Raw genomic sequence first — 23,485 nt, forward strand, 5'->3', positions numbered from 1 at the left:
TTAGCAGTCTATGGACAGTATAAGTAGTAGTGAAGCATGAAGGTACCTACACATTTTAAAGTTATGTGGTTATACTCTTATACAGAGAATGCAATGATTCTTCACCATCATTATATCTTTAGACTTGTACAGGTGCTAGGTATATAGTTAGTAGGTGTGTAACAGTAAATAAAACACAAATTCAATTGAAATATCTATTATAATCAGTCCATCCCACATAATGATTGCATTAACGATTATATACATTGAATTCCATAGTCTCCAAGGTGCAGAGAGCTCTCTATTATTAACTAAAACTAAATATTATGCATTAGTCTAGGTGACAGTGCACTATTGTATGTTATTCATATCAAGCGAGAATTTCTAAATGAATGATAATGGTAGAACGAGTGGTTAAGGCAGACTTAGTCAGGACTTCTAAGACAATCGCTTTACAAGATGTATAAAGATATACATTATACATATTTCGAACAAACGTTGTTTAAATTGTCTAACATGTCTTATAATTATAGCTATATGCAGGCAGTTCACATGAGACAATTAGTTTGTCTTAAAACAGTCTTGACAAAAATTCGTGCTTAGGCTAAGTTTCCTTTAATTTTGCAACCATATTGCAATGTTAAACTGGCCACATTATTTGAAACAGACTAGAAGGTTTTTGTAAATCACATGAATTTTTAATGAGGCACCTCGCTTGATAAGAATATCTTTTATTCTACTTATGAAAGGACTAAAATCCCGTGGTCACAAAATGCAACATACGCCCGTTGTCTGCCGATACCAATTTAAAACCATGTCCCCGAATATAACCTAACTTAAAATTAAAATAATTGAGTACAAATACTTCATTATTGAAACGCCTTGCTAATAAACGTCTCGTAAGCACGGACATCGTGTTGTCTTTTTCTCTCACACACAGTTTCCAATTAGATTGAAAGTAACTTAAGATGAGTACAGTCAACCTGGGTAACTTTATTATATTTCTTCATATGAAACCAACACAATTGATAAAGGTTTAGTTTAGTTTTGCAAACTTTTATCAATTGTGTTGGTTTCATATGAAAAAATAATCGAAACTAATTCAAATTTCCACGTTCAATGTTACCCAAATTATTCAAAGTTACCCAAATTGACCTTAGTTTATTTTGTGTTTACACCACGTTTGTTAGAAAGGCATAAGTATACAGACTTGCTATTTTTGTATCACTAATGCCCGGTTTCTGAGTTTATCTATTCAAACCTTTGTTTTGTATAAGCTTAAACGCTATTGAATAGATAAACTACCGCTAAATGTGGGTATCGAGAAACCGGGGGTACTGATTCCTTGAAGCGAAAGTCCATTATTATTATTACCTATACAAAATTAGCAAACCTGTTGTCCAAGATCTTATAAATTAAAATCAATCATAACAAATAAATGGAATAATTTGGTCTCTCTAAACAAATAAAAGGAATAAATAAAATATTTACAAAACTAATCACAGATGTCAATCGAAAAAAACAATTAACAAAAAACAGGGCAGTTTCAAGAAATATGAAAATTAAATGCATTAATATCGCTTTTCAGATATAAATAAGAATTCTAGCAATCCCACGACTTCACATATTGGTCCGAGCTCCCAATATATTCGATAATAAATGTAATTTAAAATGGTGCTATAGCCCGATAACTTTGTAGAGCGCCTTGAATGCAAAGCTCGGCAAAGGCTGACGGAAGTTTAGAATTAGACACGTCAATGGACAGCTGACGGTGGTCTACCATACATTTTTATGGAGATAATCGTGCATATCAAGGTTCTCTACTGAGTTGAGGGACTACAGTGAAACATTGTATCTACGAATACAGCGACCCATATAAAAATGATCGAAGTTCACTTTGAGAAGCTGATTTTACCTATATAATTTGTTAAGGTGAGGTTGGCCGCCAGTATTAATTAAACAGTGCTTTTTATTTTTACAGTTGATACTTACAAAAAAAAACTAAATTTTAGGTGTTTTACTAGGGTTCTCCTACTCTCCGCCTCTCCTAAGTGTGCAAATGTGGAATGCCTATCTATATTTCTAAAATCGAATTAATTATTATTATTTTAAAATAAAAAAATTATTACAATTTTTTAATTGTTTTCAGGAATATCACAATGTTATTTATTATTGTTTCGGTATCACTCAATATACCTACTGGGAATATAAATTATTTATTCTAGATAATGATTTTCCATAGAGTAAACTCAAATTTATGGTCATACCAAGCTTTCTCTTCCGAGTATTGGTTGCCAGACTAAAAAAAAACTTACATAATTTTGGCAGTATTGTCAATTTTCGAGCCCTTCAAAATTTGTGACGTTAATTTATAGAATTTAACTTTCAATCCTTATTTTTCATTTGATTAACAAGTTCTTAATAAAATTACGTAACTACAAAGTGGTAAATTTTACAAAGCTTGTTACAAATAACAAATATCTATTTACTTAGTCATACAAGTAACGTAAAGTTCACATCCATCCTCGGAAGAAGTAGCCTTATTACAAAAATGTTCAAATTGCTTTGAAAACACAAGTTGAACAGAACGGTGAAGTTCTCAACACTATCGGGGCCATCATATTAATATGATAACAAAAAGAATGACTGCCTCTGCGGCGGGATAGTGTTAGCGCCTTTTGAGGTCCCGGGTTCAATTCCCGGGTCGGTCAAAGTGCTACATTTTAAATTTTCATTAGAATATTTGTAAACAATAGCCCGGAGTTTGGTAAAGGCAATGGGCTTGTCCCATATTACATGGGACTTACATTGTCAATCAGATAATACATATGCATCAGGAAAGTTTAAAAATAATGAACATAGAGGCCTCATTCGCAGAACTAATTTGACTTGATCGAGAGTTCCACAATTTGTAATAAGACCATTTCTACACACAAAAAGGTATCTCACCTTAATTTTTCTTTTATAATCGACAAACCAGTCTTACAATTCCTCCTTCACATTTTCCGTCACTTTTACTTCTGTCTCGCTCTTGCTTGTTGGTTTTATTATCTTGATGTAGTTCGAAGGTACTAGGCCGGCTGTTCTTCCGTCAGTGGTGGCCATTAGCCAGCCGGAGGTCCACATTTGACCTTGAAGGCTTTGAGGGGCGATCGTGAGGGCATCGTTCTCTTGAAACGATAGTTCTTGAGGGCTGTTCGCTTGGAAGGAGTAGCTCGCGATGGCTCGCAGTGGCTCTTGCCAGGTTGTAGGGTCGTTTACTGTAATAGAAAGATTTTATTTTTATACTTATTATTTAGTAAGGTTTAGCTGTTTTTATGATGTTGTTATGAGTGATTATGCCTAGTATAGTACGGAAGTAAATAGAATTTTCGGATGACTTTAGTGTTGAAACTACATATACGTTGGATATAGATTTTTCAGCGTACTAGTTTTGGACAGAAATAAAATTAGATAGATCATAGCTTGGTTAAGTATAGGGTAGAATAAACTTGACACACCACCTAGTGTGCTAAATGAACATAAAATAAGGTCGAAAGTCTCACTATGGGAGAATTATAAAGATACTGTGCCTTCTTATCCCCAAACGTTAACGTAAGTCATTTACGTAAAACAAAGCCATTCTAAACTCCGGAACAGCCATGAGCCATGACTTTGTCAGTTGACAGATGTCAACTTATAATCATACGGCTCACGTTACTTCTTGTAAACGTCAAAATAAGTTCTGATAACGCCGTTCTATCTGAATAGATAATCATCAGATAGTGTAACACATACATATCAGCTGATTGTAACGTGTGGATAGCACGTGTCAATACACGAATACAACGATTGAGGAAAAACATGCGAAATGTGTAATTTTAGTTTCGAGGATGATGAAGGATACTCTAATTATATCGTATTTACCAAGTTATATTTATAATCCTATATTATTAGGAACCGAGTTTACTAACAGACTCAAGCCAAAAGAGTCATTTATCGTGTTATGGCCTTTCGACATTACTTAGAAGGCTCTTGGAGTCAGGTCTCAATCAAATGTCACGAATAAAATAGCATGCTGAGGGATGATATTAAAAAAATGCGTGTTGCATGCTTGGACTAAACTGGGGCTTAAATAGAAAAAAGGCCCAATTTCAGCAAAATAAGAAAAACTAACCCATTAGGGTAGTGAAAATGCAACTTAGTCCTACTACAATTACTACAAACGAATGCAATAAAACTGCACTCATAATAAGGGAGAGTTTTAGCCTGATTAATTTAAAAACTTTGTATTTCTCCAAAAACTCATTTTAAAAGAACACTCATACACAGACACGTTAGAGATGATTTCATCCCCTAAAATCAGTAGTGGGTTATTCAGGAGGATACATACAATTCTCATAGATATTCCTGGTGAGAGAGCCCAGCATCTTGAGCACGATGTACGGCGCCGCGGCGACGATGCCGAAGAACATGAGCACGGGCCAGCTTGAGGATTGAGGCGCGGGCGTCGCGGGGGACGTTGATTGTGTTGTTGCTACTGCTTCTGCCCATGCCTGAAACAATGGTAGATCAAGGTTTAATGACGAGCGTAACTGTTAAGTAACTGACTATATGCTTTCATAATTAACTAGTACCTAACTAGTTAATTATGAAGTAAACGTAGAAAATTGTTTCTTGTAGTGTTAGTGGAAACATCAGACATTTATTTGCCCTAATCGGGAGCCCAATCGCAACGCATTTATTCTACATTTTATTCCACTATAATGATCATAATCCAGCCAATACATCGCTCCATTTAAAATACTGGCATTAAGCCCAAACTGACATAGCCATCATACACATAAAAATTTATTGATTAATCTGTTCAATCTTTTCTTATAAACCGCATTGTGTTGTTCAGTAGTTAATCTATACTAATATTATAAAGCTGAAGAGTTTGTTTGTTTGTTTGTTTGAACGCGCTAATCTCAGGAACTACGGGTCCGATTTGAAAAATTCTTTCAGTGTTAGATAGCCCATTTATCGAGGAAGGTTATAGGCTATATATCATCACGCTACGACCAATAGAAGCAGAGCAGCAGTAAAAAATGTTACAAAAACGGGGAAAATTTTGACCCATTCTCTCTTATGTGACGCAAGCGAAGTTGCGCGGGTCAGCTAGTTGCAAATATATCTATAGATGGGTATTGTAAGGACCTCATTTAATAATACAAAATGAATGTGATAAACAAAACCACAGACAAACGGATGACGGCCTGAACTTCATTCTATAGTGAAAAGTGATGAACTATAAACCTTCAGTCTTGCAAACTTGCGAACTTTGTACATTAATTGCCAAACGTGTATAGTTTTTCAAACATTGTTATTGTCATGAGAACGTTACAAACATGTTTATTATAATTAATGGTTTCAAAGTACACATTTTAATTGCTTCAAATTAAAGAATCACACGTTTGCCCTCTCCTCCCTATCAGTTATCTGTGTAAAAATAGAATCTATGGCGTCCTAGCCCAGCGTTAAGTGAATGTAACTATAACTTATTCAGTAGGGGAACCTGTTGTACCTTGGCACTATGTGTACCTAGGCCACTGGGCTCGTTTTCAAATATTCGCGCGATACTAAATTCTACTGTTTACGGTATTCAATACGTCACTACAGACTATTCAATGTGCAGTTTAGTCGCATACCGCCATTAAGCCGGTGTTTGGTGTTATCGACGCTGAAACTTTTTTGTGTGAAAAAGTAAGTATTTCTAATATATTTTGAAGTCTAATAGTTTTAAAAGTTTTCTAATAGTCACTTAACTGTTATATGCTATCGGTTCTTTGATTTTACAAGTCTCAACACAATAAAAAACTTACGAGATACTTAAATTCTAAACTATATAAAATCACCGTTTTTGTGAAGTTGGAGTAGTGTTGTACCTCGGTCACTGTCGATCAGTTGTACCTTGGCCACTGGCCAAGGTACAACCTGGATGTTATACTTTGGCCAGGAGAATGTTTTATTAAATTATTTCACATTTACGTAATAATATTCCTAATTAAATATCTTTATTATTTCAGAAATCGATGCAAAAATCACTTAAAAACTGGAAATGGCCTGAAAAAGAGGAGATTTAAACCCCGCAAAAAGTTAACAAGAACAGAGAAATTTATTATGTTCCAGAGATACAGAAGTACTGGGATTTCTACTAAATGCTTAAGGCTGAATAATATATCTACATTATTGATAGTGTTTTTATAATAGCTAGTCCAAATGACTGATTAAAATTTAAGAGAGATATAATAATTTATACATAGGTAAAGATAATCTATACTAATTATCTATACTAATATTATAAAGCTGAAGAGTTTGTTTGTTTGTTTGAACGCGCTAATCTCAGGAACTACTGGTCCGATTTGAAAAATTCTTTCAGTTTTAGATAGCCCATTTATCGAGGAAGGCTATAGGCTATATATCATCACGCTATGACCAATAGGAGCAGAGTACCAGTAAAAAATGTTACAAAAACGGGGAAAATTATGACCCATTCTTTCTTATGTGACGCAAGGGAAGTTGCGCGGGTCAGCTAGTTGTTTCAATATTTTGTTTTCCTTTGCTATGCTATATATAATATAGGTATATTGATTTGCTATATTATATTATGTGATATCGTCGCTGCGCCTGCCAAGTTCCACATGTGTCTTTAGTGAGATTTTGAAAAACTTTTTTTTTTATTTGGGACACAATATTCATTTTTTTTAACATCAAAATACACATATGGAGTTTGGCAGGCGCAGCGATGTAATGTAACGAAACGGTGGCCAAGTTAGTTGTTTTTGTTTAAATATTTTGTTTGAAAAGCATAAAAAAAGCTATGAATATTATTTTAATTTTTATCATTTTTAAATTTTGATCATTTGAGAATTTTTTAATTTTTTTGTTAAATACTGTATACTGTAATAATACTGTGTACTGTAATAAATCAAATAAAATGATTTTAGTTAACAAAACTTGATAATTTGCTTAAATTACCCCCAAATTTCAATGTGGCCTAGGTACAACGTACTACTGGCCTAGGTACATAGGGTATGTTGTACCTTGGCCACATTTCCCATTTTTTTTAAAATTTAAAAATATTATGTAAATATTAAATATACATTTCTGATATTTTTTTGGCGAGTACCCAAATAATTGACATTTCAAACTATGCAAATATGATTTGTGTGCTGCACGTCAAATCACAATAAAAAATATATTTCTAAAAAACCGGCCTAGGTACAACAGGTTCCCTTACTTGTATATCCTGTAATTTTATTAGAAGTGTTTTTTTTTTAACTTTTGGTACATTCTTTAACGTCATACAGCCTAAATCATCATAACCATTACCTAATAGAGTAAAGCGGAACACCAGACCATTTTAAATAACAAATTGACATCCTAAGAATCATTGTTGAATAGTTGAGCTTGAGTTTGGGACTTTAAATGCTGCTGTATGATTTCTAATCCAGCCCATGACATAACAGGTAGGTAAGTATATCTAAGTTTTATTTGTGTGTTAAAACACATTATAAGTTAGAAATCTCGCACACAACAAGGTCATGATGTGAACGTTTGATAATTCACTATCATGAACACTCAACAGACAAACGAGATAAAAGATTTCATTGTTCACACTAAATATTATATTTTGAAAAAATAGGATCTATAAATTTTGTACATAATATTACTTTTATTTGTACATAACACATATACATAAATTGTCTGTTAGCCTTTTGTTTTAACGCAATTCTTTGTGCCATTTTCAGGCAGATTCAAAATATCAGTTTGTGACGGAAAGCCACATTTCTAAGGAATGCTATAGACTTTCTCTAATCACGGTATGGCCTCTACGAGCAGAGTTACCACCATAAACGAAATATACTTGACTCTGAACATAGCTATCTATACGATTTACCTACTTTATCTTATACTAGCTGACCCGCGCAACTTCGCTTGCGTCACCGTTTTTGTAACATTTTTCGTTGCTACTCCGCTTCTAATGACCGTAGCGTGATGTTATATAGCCTATAGCCTTCCTCGATAAATGGGCTATCTAACACTGAAAGAATTTTTCAAATCGGACCAGTAGTTCCTGAGAATAGCGCGTTCAAACAAACAAACAAACAAACAAACAAACTCTTCAGCTTTATTATATTAGTATAGATTCCCGAGATTAGCGCGTTCAAACAAACAAACAAACTCTTCAGCTTTATAATATTAGTATAGATTATAAATCTGTATAGGAAACCCATTGTTGCCTTAAGTGAAAACCTCCAAAAAGTATAATAATCTCATTATCAAAATAATAGGTCTATCATAAACGATAAGTAGAAGTAGTTGTAAATTAACTGATTAAACACTTATTTTATTGTTATCAACGATAGGTCAGCCACCATTAATGCTTATCAAACGATTGCGAATTTCGTTATTATTTTAGCACATTGAACTTCGGCCGGTATTTAGTATATATTCAATAATATTTATATTTTGAGTCTTGGTGCATCTTTAGTTTGCGTCTCGTGTTTTTAAATAGCTAAGTAGACACGACATGTAACTTAAGAACTGCCGCTACCATTGCGTCGGGAGGTCGTGGTTTCGATTCTCTCACGGGACTACTTATTATGTGTATGTTCCACAAATAATTGTTCTGGGTCTGGTTGTACATTGTGTCCGTTGTTTGTATGTTTGTAAAAGTCCCCGCGACACAAGAGCAATTTTTAGCGCGGGAGTTGTCTTTTTTAAATAAAAAAAAAAAAGAAAAGAACAGCCTTTCCACTGTTATTAGAAAGTAACTATCTAATAACTTAGTAGAGCCTTGGTATGTACGATTTACCTAGAGTATAATCGTCAGTTCCTTGTATTTCCAGAGTAAAGCAGCTACCTATATCTAACAGGCCACCGTCAGCTGTATAAGCCTGTGAGTCACTAATATTCTAAATTCTGAATGTTGTAAACCTCCGTCAACCTCGTAAACAAGACTCGCTCGTATGTTGTCGGACTACAATTGATTAGTATCTTAAGCATGTTAAACTCAACTCGACGTATTTACAACAATACAGAATATTTTGCCTCACGTGCGAATTCAATTTAGGCATATTTTCGCGCGTATACGTACGTCAGATAACGTACACGTGCGTACATGCACATCTATGTATTGCAACATGTTTTTTTGTGAGCCTTCAAATGCTTTATGCATATTATTTTCTCTTTAAAAGCAATTAGGTACTCAGGTGCTGTTTCATATCGCTTTATTGTTAATCGCTAACACTTATAAAAATGTTAGTAAGTATACCCACTAGTTTTTCCTCTACAAAAATAGGTGTGATTCGTGACAAAGATATCAAATGAAATGTCGTTCCTATTGAACATCGCTCATCATTATTGATAACGCGATAACTGTAAGTAAATAGATTTTTATACGCATAATTGGATTATAACCTCTGTCAACTCGTGTTGTAGATATGATAAGAGTACAGCGCGAGCATGGCGGTAGGAAATGCTAAAATACTCCACTGGCTTTCTTTACAAGGGGTATTTTATACTGTGCTTATTAGCACAAATACTGTAGTTGCCAAAATTTTAACTTTCTACTTGAATATACATGTCATGAACTATTTTAAAACATAAAGGAACTTCCTTACTAATAGATGGACGCAAAGTAAAATGTAACATAATTGCATAATTTTTTACAATTAATTGATGTCAAACTAGACCACGAGGGTCAACGCAATGCTCTCTGATAGTCAGATACGTAAGGTTCGTATTAAAATACTATATAGTATCAATTTCGAAGAATGGTTCTGGGAACACATCAACACACTCAAATAGGTTCTTAAAACTATGCTTCCAAATTGGTATAAGTAATCAGTATATACAGCAAGTGAGCACTTCTGAAAAAGGTTGTTCAGTTCTTACCTTAAATTCATTCTCAGTGCGTATTCCCATCATGACGAGCAGCTTCCTCATCATCCAGTTCAGCGTCCTGATGACTGCGAACGTGGACCAGAACTGCGCGAACAATGATCTTAGTCTGCCGAAGTTCTCTGCTACTCCTGTTGACATTGTATGCATGCTTTAGTCTACAGTATTTTAAAAATAGTGCTGTTTGCTGTTTCCTATTCCTAATATTATGAAAATACTAAACTTTGTGAAGTTGGATGTATATATATATAAAAAACTATTTGATACAATATTATAATAAGTACCTAAACAAACTCTGGTGGAATTACTTGCTATTAAACATTTTATTCAATGATGAATATAGTGTATGGAAAGATTGAATCTGTTCAGCGACTTTTTGATCATAAGATAAACTTACCCAGTATAGCTCTGAAAGAGCTGGTGAGAGCAAAGAATGTGTTCTCCAACATCATAGCAACACTGCCCACTGCATTCACAAGGCTCTGTATTGAATCAAATGCTGGCCGTGAACTTTCCTCTGCCATGTGAATGAATCTAAAATAAAACATAATATTTTTGTAGGAAGAAATAAAAAAACTAGGATTCTGTTTAAGTTTCAAAAGTAATGCAGTTTGTACATCAAAAATTGCTATCGGGTCTTGAGTGCAATGAGAATTTGAAGGTTTTCAGGCAATAAATAAAGTATTGTAAACACTAAGAACTTATTCTTTTTAGAAAAATAGTAATACAGGGGATAAAATGTATGAAAACAACTGTCAAAATTCCATCTGATAAACTACATGACAGATATTTAGAAGTGGTGAAACCGGAAACACTTGTTAATGCATTTGGATAGCGATCTACAGATTGTAAAAATCTACTGATCAATCAAAGTATTGATACTGAGTATTTCAATGTTTTAAGTTCTTATATAAAGTACGAAAAATTTAAGTCTCTTCTTGCCATTGACAACCCTTTTCTATATAGGTAGTTATAGAAAGATTTTTTGTAAATTTAAGTTATTCAATAAGAAAGTTTAGTAGGTATGTGTTTTTTAATAATGTATCAGTACCTAGTGTTTGTATTTTCTGCAAAGAATAATGTTTTCAAGGTGAGCAACTAAAAATCAACTATTTAACATAATAATATGACATCTTAGTCATTAAATTCACACAGATATATGTCAAGTATGTTGTGAAAAAACCTGTTTTTCAATAACAAAGTGAATGCCAAAGCAGCAGAATTACTTACCTATTTTAGTTACTTAAAAAATAGCCCACAAATAACATTGTTTTTTTGTAAATACTTTCTATAAACTAACATTAAGTGTACACAATAAATATTAGCTTATAGTGACCTGTCTTTAGTACCAAAATGTAACAAATTATAATCTTTGCCAATCATCAAAATGACAAACAGAGTCTGGTGACAGACAGACAACAAAATCTCAGTAATAGTGTCTTGTTTCAACTTTTGCATATGGAATGCTAAAAATAGTGTGACTTTATGTATATGTATGTATGAATACATTTTATGCATGTAAGGTATGTCTTCAATGCAATCTATTAATTAACCACAGTCAAAACAACATTTTATTGTATACAATTGTCATCCAAACAAATATCTATTCAGCCAATAAACTTTTAAATATTCCAAATAGTTTAATTCTATTGATGTTTGGTAAAGGTTAGAGGTCAACCTGTTTCATAGTTTTATAACATTGATTAGAGAATATTGGACAGAACATTAATATATTCAGTATTGCACAATGAGATTTCTTAACTGCAGAATTAGCATATTTGTATGATATTTTCTGCGTAATTTGTTTGGTTTGTTTAATAAATCATTGAAAAGGATGTTTTATGTAATATACTGAACTGACTTGTAACAGAATTTGGAAATATTTGTTATTATTAATTTATAGTAAAATTTGTTATAAAGTTTGCCTTTACATTACTTAGTAACTTTTTAAAACCATACAAATGCCATGAGTAGGGAACTAAGTGTTGTAAAAGATAATTTAATTGAGCCAATTACCTACCTGCTTTCAATGTCTCCATACATCGGTGCACCAAGGCCGTATCTGTTGTATCCTCCGTACATTCCTCCCATGCCGCCCATCCCGTAGCCGCCCATGCCGTATCCACCGCCCATGCCATAGCCCCCGCCGTACCCGCCCATGCCCATTCCCCCATATCCACCCATACCCATCCCACCGTAGCCGTAACTAGGGGCCATTGCGTGCTGACCAGACATATCAATTCTCGGCGGCAATGGAGGAGGCATAGAGCCCACGGCAGACGTCGAAGGCATCTGTGTATTCGGCACAAACCCCGGGTAAGGTGTCTGTCCCGTCATAGCCGTATTGGCCAAGAAATTTGCATCGAATTGCGAATTAGGCTCACTCATTGTACTTTGTTACACTTCACTATTTCACACACTGAGATAACAACACTTTGTTTTGTACGGTTGTAAGTAGTTCACTGATAAGCGTTGCGCGCCATCTGAGTTATTTTCTTTACAAAATATAATCAGAATAGTGATCTTCCTCGTAGATTTACGCGTTTACGTGATCAAAGGATAGCAACCTAATTGACACTGACAGCCATGACAGGCAATCATATGTGACATAAAAATAAAGTGCTACCATTTGATAAAATTACAGCCATGATCTACGCTCACTTGCTTTGTTGAACCATTTTAAGACCATATTTCAGTTATTTTACTATGCTTGTGGAATCGTTACGAATATTTATGGGTTTACGTTTATAAACATCTTAGATCCGCAACCTGCAGCTAAATTAAATAACAAAACCAATGCAACTGGCAATACTTATAAACCACAAACAAAAACATTCATGTTTCATAATCTTAGGATTAGATAAATCTTAGAAATAAAATATAACCATAATTTTCTTGTTTTTTTAATTTTTGCCTGTAACGAATCATTTAATAGGGTAAAATCTGGGTGGAATAATAGAATATGGGCTGTTACATTTTTTTCATCTCATTATTTGAATTGAAAGTGAAATCTCTGTCGACTTGACTGCTTGCTTAGATGACCCAGTTTTAAAAACTCAAATTTTGTCTATGTTCCTAAGGGTGTCAATAATTTCGATAATGCAATAAACTTTTGTTGTTATTAAAATAATACGGTTCAAGTGATTCCTAAAGTTAAAGTCCATATATTTACATAGTGCAGATCAAGTGGCATATTTTAAACGGTAAGTTTTGTGGAAATATCTTCGTAATAGTTAAGAAATTAGAGTGTTTCTATGTCGATCTAAGTGTCAATCTTTAGCTATCTCGGAATTAATTGTTTTCTGTGATTGATTGTTTACATACCGATGTGAATATTTTGGTTAAACGTACACAACTATATGATTATATCAAAAAATCTATCTTAGTGTAAATAATGATAATTTTAGTCAATTTATTTAGCATTGGAAAGGTGTCACTTCGCGACCGGTTTCGGAAGGCAATAATATAGCGGTGCGGCCTAATCAGAGTCAATTGGTCTCATATAACAGTTGAAATGACAACAGTAATGAGTATTCATTGCTGACGCTTGAAAACGAGCACTATTTTATTATAAACTAGGCACATACAAAGATGCTGACTAGAAATACTTGTTTAGCGTCATAATATCGTCTGAGTAATCATTATCTTGGGTCGTGCAATAACTTTGTATATTTTGCTGTATATTTAAAAAAAATATTAATAATTTTCAATAGTACTTTATAATTATTTACATAAATCTAAGTACCTAAAGAGTAGAAATGATTAAGAGTTTATGAGGATACTTAAAACATGTACCTTATATAGCAGGCAACTAGTACTATTACCTTTAAGCTGCTACTTTGTATGTTACTATACTGGCTATAAACAATTTAAAAGGATTTATGAGTCATAGATATCATTATTGTTTTTTAAAAGAAGAAGAAAATTATCTATGAAACTAGTATTAGGCAAAATTTTCCTTTTTTTTCAATTTATTTGGCAGTATAGTGAATGAAACTTACTTATATCAATAATCAGCAATAATACTGTTCACGAATTAAATTCTTTCATATTTTATCAATTAATATACATTATTATGCACATAATTAATATTATATTTTTATGTATGAATAATTATTGTTCATTAATAATTACTGTTATTAAACAGGGAAGGAAGTTATCTATTGTTTAGTATTTTTTCCTTTTAATTGTAATCCATTGTGTTGATTCCAATGAATACTAGGTATGAGCTATCTACTTAGCTTAGGCTATAGACAGTACACAAACAGGACAATTTTTTTTTATAATTATTCATGATTAGTTATAAAACTATATGTATTAGCATATTGTATGCCGGTGAGCTTTCCCTGTGTTGCAAATATATAATTGAATTTTTATTCATTTGAAACTTTATTTTAATAGTTGTGTGTGCAGTTCCATAGTCATTACATTTGAATTGATGAAAGAAATGCTCTATTTATGGCCTAAATAATATAAATATCATAGAAAAGCCTAGAGATATTTTTATTCAATTTATGGATTACAAAATAAAAATTTATCTACCGAATTCAACTAATACATTAATTTTGCTGTAGTATTATTATGCCATATTAACTCTTTTCCAGCAAATAGGATAATTTAAAATTGTAAGCACCTAACAAAGTTAAAACAAAGCCTCTGTAGTTCCGGTTCCCGCCGCACCAGGTACTGGCGCGCCACCGTCGCAGGAAGCTGTCCGTACACTACATTGTTCTCTAACTCCTAGTTACGAAAGTTACGTGTAGTTGCCACTAGGTTTATTTGGAACTAGAAAATTAGCATTTACATATTATCTTCAACTTATATTTTCATAATTTGGATGTAAAATTTTTCGATAACATTTTTTTAGTTCCAAGCTGATATAATAGATGGCGTTAGTATGTTTTTGAAATGAGATACGCGTGATATTTACTTAGAATAGATATCTTAGACACACTGAATATTCCGGATTTAATGGATTTTGACAAAATTACTCTGTAAGTATGGCTATTGGCTAGTTCACCCATTTAAAATATGTTACGTTTTTTATAAGTTGTTTATCTTAAAGTATTCAACGATTAGATTAACATTGTTTGATTAGGTATAAAGTTATTTATTCCGAATCCTCCAGCTAACAAAGGGCCTTAAAGACTATCTATCATAAAAACGATCACAGTTTTATATGTTTCATAAGTTCAATATCAGTTTAAACCTAAACAGCGTCAAAATTATCAATATCTCAGTACTAAACATAATAGGGATTATTCCATCAGAACGATTGCATAAAGCCAGCTCTTAAACATAGTGTAGGCAGAGAGTCAAGGTAATCTACGCATTTCACAGAGACCCGTCGAGATAATCGAATGTTATATCTGTGCTCCTAGTGGAAAACGGTATAAGTCCGATTTTGACGAAAATAAGTTAAGAAATTAGAGTGCATTTATATGCCATTTTTGCAATATTTTTAGTGTAATTAATCCCATTTGCACATTGCTAACTTTCTCATTTTAAAAAATAAGCAGCAAATGTTTTTATCAATCGATAGAGCAGAGTTTCTGAATAGTGGTCTACTTACCCCGGTTTCTAAGTACTTTTAGCAACCGGGGGCAAGAAAATCTATTCGATAGCGTTTTTTATATGAGTTTAAACGCTATTGAATAAATAAACTACCGCTTAATGTACCTCAGAAACCGGGGATTAATACATTTTGGACAAAATCGGACTTATTCCCATTTTTCACTAAAGGGACAGATATAGAGACGACTGATAACTGATCTATAAGTAGATTAGATATCTGCTATCTGCTAGCTTACTGCCGGATATTGTGTTAGTCATTATGTTCATAGTGAAATTCAGATATGAATTAGAGGAAATTTGTTCTTTGTGTGCGGTGTCGAAGTCTGGCGGGATTTTGTGATATCCTTTTGCGATGAACAGTATCCGATTTTATATTCTTTATACTTTTCGATATTCTATATTGTATATAGTCATCATCTGTGTTTAAAATACCGGCCAAATTAAGTTCGAGGTATCATATCGTCTAGGAATGTTTTCAACCAATTCTTTTTCTATCTGTAGTTCTTTCGTTTTCAAAGATATCGCACATTATGACGTTATGAATGTTGAAGAAGCAAAAGAAGTCTGTAGGGAATAAAGTCCGTGACAATTCATAGCTAAGTAAGCTTCTTCCTCATGGGAATATACGTGATCTGTATGTAGGAAAAACGTGCTGAAAAAATAACTCGACAATTTAACTCGTATACTACAGTAGCCCTACCATGAGTTGGCGTAGTTAAAAACTAGAGTAGTTAACGTGAGAACGCAACTACAACAGTGGGCTCAAATAGGGAAAGAATGAACGACAAAGCCAATCTACATTCACTGTTGTTTAATTTAACTACACGTTATTAAATATGGCGACCCATGGTAGCAATTTTGGTACCTTAACTATCCGCTAGAGGCGCTGTTCGAGTTTTACGAGAACTACAGTGTCTCCGGGAGACTATAGTTACCAACTCATGGTAGCGCTACAGAAATATCTAAGTTCATTTTTTGTAGCCATTGCCACTCACTATTCGGTCAACGATCACTGATAGTTTTCTTCGGGACAGAATGGAACCTATAAACCGAGCATCTGAACTTCGAGAGGAATTTAAAACATTTGTGAAAACGTTGAATTATGTCTTAAATGAAGTTATCTAATGGTAAAAAATCTTATCAAATCCAAGATTCTAAATTGCTCCTTTGAAGCAAATAAGGATCAAAACTCACACAATATGTTTTAATCACAAAACAATGTAAAACAGCAAACATACAAAGCTCCATCCGTGTATTAACTACGAACGATTTGCGCCGGCTTCCCTGCATCCTATTAAACGGGGCTCAATTTATCCGCACTTTTTCTTTTTCAAATGCTGTCGACTGGTAATAATGCTGTTAACAGCGGTTCACTGCTCCTACTGAAGATCTACCGAGGATTTAAACACTGCTATTTTATTCTTATTATTGTCTGGAATGTTTGAGAAATAGGATTCTTTGAAATGCAGCCGGTATTTAAGTAAATTCCCTTGTTGAACTTTCTTGAGACTTCTATTGAGCTATATGACTGATGCCCGGTTTCTGGGACACATTTAGCGGTAGTTATCTATTCTAGTCATGTTTATATGTCAGCTCAAACGCTATTGGATAGATAAACTATCGCTAAATGTACCTTAGAAACTGGGGGTGAGAGATGCTGGTGACAATTTATGATTAGTGGAAAAGTGTCAGTTGACACAATAAAAAAATAAATGATGTATTGATTAGATTTTAAAATGCGTTTTATTGTTGGTAACCCCATGTTTAGGTCTCTTCTTTAGGTCTCTTCTTTGTGAATATTGACAGGCAAGGCTGGTTTCATATTTACTTTATTTCCTGCACCGGCAGTATGAAAAATGTTACGAAAAGTGTCAAAATATAAAGTAATTCTTTTAACAAAAATTCTCATATCCCCAATACAATAAAGTGATACAGCCTACTTTCCAGTATGAATGGCGTGGAATGGTGTCGGCTGGAGCAGTCGGCGCGTCATTTCCTGCGGTGTCGCCTGGAAATGGGCCAGCGGGACTATCCAGTTGTTAGCTTGTCCAGTTTTATGTTTGTCGTGGTTTCTACGTTCACACAAAAATAAAGTATAATTTTTACGCGGTGTGTTTTCTTCGGATAGAAAGAGAAGAAAATGAGAATAAAGATTGTTAGACAATTCAGATATAAGATACCCTTTAAATCTATAAATGACGTTAGTAGTTCATCATTTTAAAACCCTTGCTCTTTATACAATGCCAACATTATACGTTAAATTATTACGCAATGTCTTCGGGCTTAAACAACTTTGACACTAGATTGACCACTAACCATACAAAAAGAAGATTATGCAATTGTATATTTTGATTTTCTGGGCTCCAGGCTTGTAACAGTCATAACTTTGACACTCCAACCATTTCAACGCTGACAGTCCAAGAAATACTTCTACAAATACTTTACTCTAATCCCCAAGAACACTGTGGCCTCATTTTGAAGCAAATTAACGTGTTCCTCTGTTTCCAGGTGATATATTCCTGCGAACAACTCGCTCCAGTTGGTAAGTAATTTTATAATCACATAGCAACGAGTAGCTGTAAAACATTGTCTCATTACGTCTTTTACGAGTTCGCATTAAAATTTCGCACCAGTTACGATTTGTTTGTGAACTTGTATACTGTTTACGAAAACATCAAAGAGTCTAGATTTTTCTAGATGTTTTAATTCTTATGACCTGTTTTTGGGGCTATTTGGCACGACTATTTTTATGATTTGATGTTGATGGAGTATCAAAGCCGCGTCAAGACCTTCGGGCGGCTTGAACAACTTTGACACTAGGTTGACCATTAACCAAACGATAAGAAGATGGAGTATCGTCCTCGTATAGATAACGTAGTGTAAAAATATCCATTTACGTTTAGTAATTTATATTTTTATTGTTAATTCCATTTTCCAGAAAATATGAATCCTTGAACAAACTTCCAGATGCCTTAATGAATCTCGAAGATTTGCGTGATCGTAGAAGATTCTAATTAAAATGCATCAAGTCCTCTCCTTATTTCTCCTTCCTTTGACCCCCAGTCCTTCCACAGATTAATGTAACATCCTACATTTTTTAAAGATTTTTTCTTTTACTTTATATTTTTGCGCGTGTTATAAAGAAACGATTTACGTAATGGAATAAAAATATGAAAATCATTATCAAGTATAAGTATGCCTGAATGAATTCTGCTTTTCGCACACAGATCACATCAACAAATATATTTTTTTAAAGAGAGTCAGAATTTTAAGAGAGAAGTCTCCTTTGTGTTTGTCGAAATAAAACGATTCTGTATAACGTAATCACTGATCAGTGCTAAAAACGTGGTATTCCTTCATACGCATACAGATTACTAATCATATCGTGTGCCAGACAAAATGCGAGCAAATCAACACATATCATCTTCCTCTTTGATACTTTTTACTTTTAATGCACAAGAATATCTGACAAGAGTTGGTTCGTGTATAAAATACGTGCCCTAATTTATGTGGACTACTATCTGTGGACACAAATATTTTTATACTGGATATAAATCAAATATTGCATTGATAATAATAGCATGGTTCCCATCCAATGCGCGCCAAATCTCTTATCTCAAGTAACCTGCACAAAATTGTTAACTGAGATTCTTTACTTTCGTGTGCTTTCGTAGATATGATTCACATGTTTTCACAAAGCCAAAAAGTGTTTCATAATTCATATCAATGTTCTGTTTTCAATTACAATTCCGTGTTGCATCTCAAAGTTGCGAGTGTTGCCATATAGAACAGTATACTGCGGTATTCCGCAACCCTTGTTTTTGCGTTTGTCTACGAAGCCGTACTCGTAGTAATTAGGCGCCGCCCTGCTGACCCACAAAAAGACGACGCTTGAACACGTACGAGCTAGATTGAGGACTGTTGTTCTTATTTCTACGAATTAGATTTAGCTAAAGGTGAGTATAGACTACAACATTTACTTGTAACAGAACAACGAGCCGCTCTATGATATGTTCTAGTGTATCATCCTCTTACGAACTAAACGTCGAGCACGCAGGCCTCTTGTTACAAACCAACGAGCATATTGGTGTAACATTTCGTCGAGCGTATTGGTGTAACATTTCGTCGAGCCACGAGTGCGGGCGATGCGCGGTTGCGGGGTGACGCGGAGGGAGAGGGACGAAAGACGCACGCGGTCCGCAACACAACGCCGAGCATTCGCAGAAACGTTACATTACATGGAAATGCTTTGGAAACTGAGCTTTTGCCTGTATTGTATCATTCGTAAGAACGTTACATTACACAGAAATGCTCCAGAAAATGTTGTAGTCTATACTCACCCTTAGATTGCTTTTTGGAAGGAAAAAATGGAAGGATGTTTTGCGAATTAAGGTTTTTTATTACACGATCTTTCGAGGCTGTTATTTTTAGATCTAGCACACAGGTATGGTATATGGTACATATGCCTCGACTTTAATTAATTTGGAAATTAATAGTCCCCCCGGCCTGAGCTAGAGGCTAATCTTATAAAAAATCTCTAACCTTTGACTCGGAAAGATGGATTTTTGTTAAAACCATAACCGTTTTTTAATTCCAAATCGATTTACTAATCGATTATGACGATTACGCACAGCTGATGTTCGAGTATCGGACATAAGTCACGCGGTTCTTTGTATTCGCATTGTAATCGATTAGTCACTGATCGGATGCGCTCGGATTAGCGCGCGAAACAATGACACTGCGTATACTATTGTATATTGCTGATATTTGTACGTTTGTTTGCCCAAGCAGTAACAACAAAGATATGGGATATTTTGGTAGGTACTTATATGGAAAATAAATTTGGGCAGATAAGAATAGGTTAATCTGGTTTATAAGGAGTTGAATAAATAACTATCATTAGAAAAAATCTTAAAATGTGACCTAATATTGTGACAAAAGTATATTAATAGAGAACTTTATTTATTAACCTTAACGCAAGCAGATTCAGGGGTGTAAGTTAGCTCTTAATTGTATAGTAATCATCACTCTGTCATTTAGATTGCTATAATAAACAAAATAATGCGGACATTATGGCAACATTTTAATGAGCAATAAATGATATATTTTTATGTTGGTAACACCGGCTGTGTGTATCATTAGTGAGACTGAAATATGAGTCACGTACAGTAATTATTTTTAAAATAATGAATACATATTCTGTACAAAACATTTTAGCCGTAATTTAGGTGAAGCTTTCCATGAAAAAGGGAAATGTTATGTTAAGTTTTACATGGTATAAAGATATAAATAAATACCTGTAGTAAGTATGTACCTATGCTCTACCTGGAATGTTATTTCGTGTTAGCTTCTGCACGTAATGTATGTATGTTAATACGGGTTATAAAAATAGTTTAACTAATAAAATAAACGTGTAAGCTCTGATTAGGTTATACAGTGTTTTGTCTTTTTCACTCATATACAGTTTTAAAATTGATTGAAAGTGACAGAACACTGTATAACTAATCTGATCTTACGCGACGTTTAATAGTAAAACAGTTAAAATATACCAGCAAAATCTATTCATACATCGTTTCAAACTTTCGCATTCATTATATTACCCAGTAGAAAAAAATAAATGATTTCTTTTAAATTCATGTCGTTCTTCCCAGTACGGGGTAGACAGTAAGCTTATAAAGTTACAAGATGCCACGTTAAGACAATATTATGAAGGTACTTATATAAAGTAGTGACAATAGGTCAACCCATCGCCAGTCTAATGTCCGGTTTCTGAAGCACATTTAGCGGTAGTTTAACTATTCAAACTGTTATTTTTATATGAGCATAACGCTATTGAATAGATAAACTACCGCTAAATGTACTTCAGAAACCGGGGGTAGGACTCTCAATCCCTTAATTGCCTTTTTGCTAGGAAGAGAAACAGTTGGAACCTTCTATGTGAATAAACTAAGAGTAATATCCTTATAACTAAACTTTTTATAAAATACGCTAGAGATATTTATTGCCGCCAATTACGCCGATCAACATTATTAAAGCAAGTTTCTCAACAAAACGTCCGAAATAGTATACTCTTGAACTCTAATCAGGTTAATAAGTCTAAAATGAATCATGACGCGCCACTATACGGTTCATTGCGAACATTGTACAGGTCAACGGTAGATCAAATTATCTGCTACCGACCGTTTAGTCATCGATTCTACCTAACTATAAATAATGGATATGTAAACTCTGTAATTTGTAGGGAATTATCTACGAAACTAAACTACTGAACCTATTTTAAGGCCAATAGAAAATACTACAGCTAGCTGATTTCGTTAAACTATCTTTGTTAAAATTAAAATAAAAAAAAAACAGAAGTAAGTATATTCTGTAAGTTAAGAAATTAACACATTTACAATAAATTATTGAATCTATCACCAGGTTGGCAAGGGGCTCATGGTCTTATAAGAAGAAAAAGAAATAGCCACTCTTTCCAAACGCTAATTACCTACATCGATTTAATCAGGTGTGATATGTTTATCATTTCCACACGGAAGAACTTGCAGTCAAACCTAATATAAACAGTCTTAGTACACGTCACGCCACTGTATCAGACCATCGACAAGATAACAATAGCTTACGTTACATGAACAATCTCACACGGTCCACTGACCACAGACTGGCTAAGGTAAATGCCTTATTCTGCCTCGCTAGCAGATCGCTTATCGTACTTAGTTGAAAATCTGCACAGGTGGTTGCTCCTGTATCCTTAAGATAACATCTTAATTGCCCTTTATGACTTTCTGATCGAGATGCGATGATTTAATGTGAAAATAATTTTATAAACTGTCGTACCAATAAACGAGTAAGCTATGATTAATATAGCGTTTTGTCTTTTTCAAAATTGATTGGAAGTGACAAAACATAGTATAACTACTCAGAGCTTGCACTGTGTTTATAGGTTTGATAATATTATGAATTAATTTTCTAAAGTAACTAAGCGTTTATAGGAAGCTGTTTAGATTTCTATTCGGGTTGTATTATTTTGTTTAGTTTGTAACTTTTTCTCTACCGTCTGCAGCAATATTTAAATGGAGCGATATAGTTCCGGCAAATATTTTTTCAAGTCTGGTTTGGACGTTCTAGATTATAGTCCTTTACAATATGAAAAAGTAAGTATGAATAATTTTACATAGCCCTTAATATTGCATAGTTGCTAGACTACTACCTAAGTGTATAAGTAACTTCCTCTAAGTTATTATAAACAGTATAAATTACTATGTTATTGATTCATAGTAAAAGTCAGGTGCGTATTCGTAATGGCGGCCTTCCATTTATGGTTTTAGTTAGAAAAACTAGTTAACTAAAGACCTTTTGTAGGTCATACATTCACACCTAGCTGTGACGTGATATTAATCACTTTTATTGTACATGTTTTTATGATAAACACCTATTTCTAGTGTAGTACAATTATGTAAAAATTGCCCCGGTTCTTGGGAATTATGCCGTGTATAGAATTATATGCTAGTCACGAGGAGACCACCTTAGTTGGAACATAGGCAATACAACATTAAAAAAAATATTTATTTTACAAAGTGCTTTATTTTTGTAGACAATGTGCATTACGCCAAAAAAGAGAGGAACATAATCCCCAAAAGGTTCGAACATCAAATCCAATCCAAAAAAACATCCTGCTAAATTCTGGACACGAATCCGCAACGCTCATTTCGGAAATAGGTTTCAGCACTGAAACTTTGATATTCCCGTACTTACCTATGCCAATCTTTGACCAATATTTGTAACCATTTATAAATGCTGAATAGAAAAAGCTTGCTTCAACGGCTTTAAATCCTACGAGCGTAGGTATTATAAGAACTATGTTGATGACTGCATATAACATAACAAAGAAAATATTACTATAGAAATGACTTCATGATATACTACTAACCATTAAATTAATGGGAAGAATAAACGATATATTAACGGAATATAGGTACAGTAGCAGTACCGGTGACCTCACTAATAA

At 33.8% G+C, this 23,485-nt stretch overlaps 2 protein-coding genes across 3 annotated transcripts in view; one reads left to right on the forward strand and one right to left on the reverse strand.

The window, feature by feature from the left end:
- Positions 1-180: 180 nt before the first annotated feature.
- Positions 181-12,482, reverse strand: Pex13 (peroxisomal biogenesis factor 13). The gene is made up of 5 exons (XM_076129324.1): positions 11,927-12,482; positions 10,304-10,440; positions 9,901-10,037; positions 4,352-4,514; positions 181-3,239 (listed from the first exon to the last, which is right to left on the reverse strand). The coding sequence occupies exons 1-5, from the start codon at positions 12,292-12,294 to the stop codon at positions 2,962-2,964; spliced, it is 1,083 nt and encodes a 360-aa protein (XP_075985439.1). The 5' UTR covers positions 12,295-12,482; the 3' UTR covers positions 181-2,961.
- A 470-nt stretch (positions 12,483-12,952) lies between these two features.
- The window catches only part of Fak (protein tyrosine kinase 2 Fak), a 197,170-nt gene continuing 186,637 nt past the window's right edge, over positions 12,953-23,485 (forward strand). For both annotated transcript variants that reach the window (XM_076129596.1, XM_076129599.1), the window contains exons 1-2: positions 12,953-13,109; positions 17,989-18,022. The gene's annotated coding sequence lies outside the window, so the exon portion shown is untranslated. The remainder of the gene's footprint in view (positions 13,110-17,988; positions 18,023-23,485) is intronic.

This window comes from Anticarsia gemmatalis, chromosome 22, assembly GCF_050436995.1.
Source record: "Anticarsia gemmatalis isolate Benzon Research Colony breed Stoneville strain chromosome 22, ilAntGemm2 primary, whole genome shotgun sequence".
In the NCBI taxonomy this organism is placed as follows: Eukaryota; Metazoa; Arthropoda; class Insecta; order Lepidoptera; family Erebidae; genus Anticarsia; species Anticarsia gemmatalis.

Coding starts and splice junctions, on each gene's coding strand:
- Pex13 (XM_076129324.1), bottom strand. CDS start 12,294: ATGAGTGAGCCTAATTCGCAATTCGATGCAAATTTCTTGGCCAATACG. Junction 10,038..10,303: donor CTCTTTCAGAGCTATACTGG/GTAAGTTTATCT, acceptor CAATGTCAACAG/GAGTAGCAGAGAACTTCGGC. Junction 3,240..4,351: donor CAGGAATATCTATGAGAATT/GTATGTATCCTC, acceptor TTTCTATTACAG/TAAACGACCCTACAACCTGG.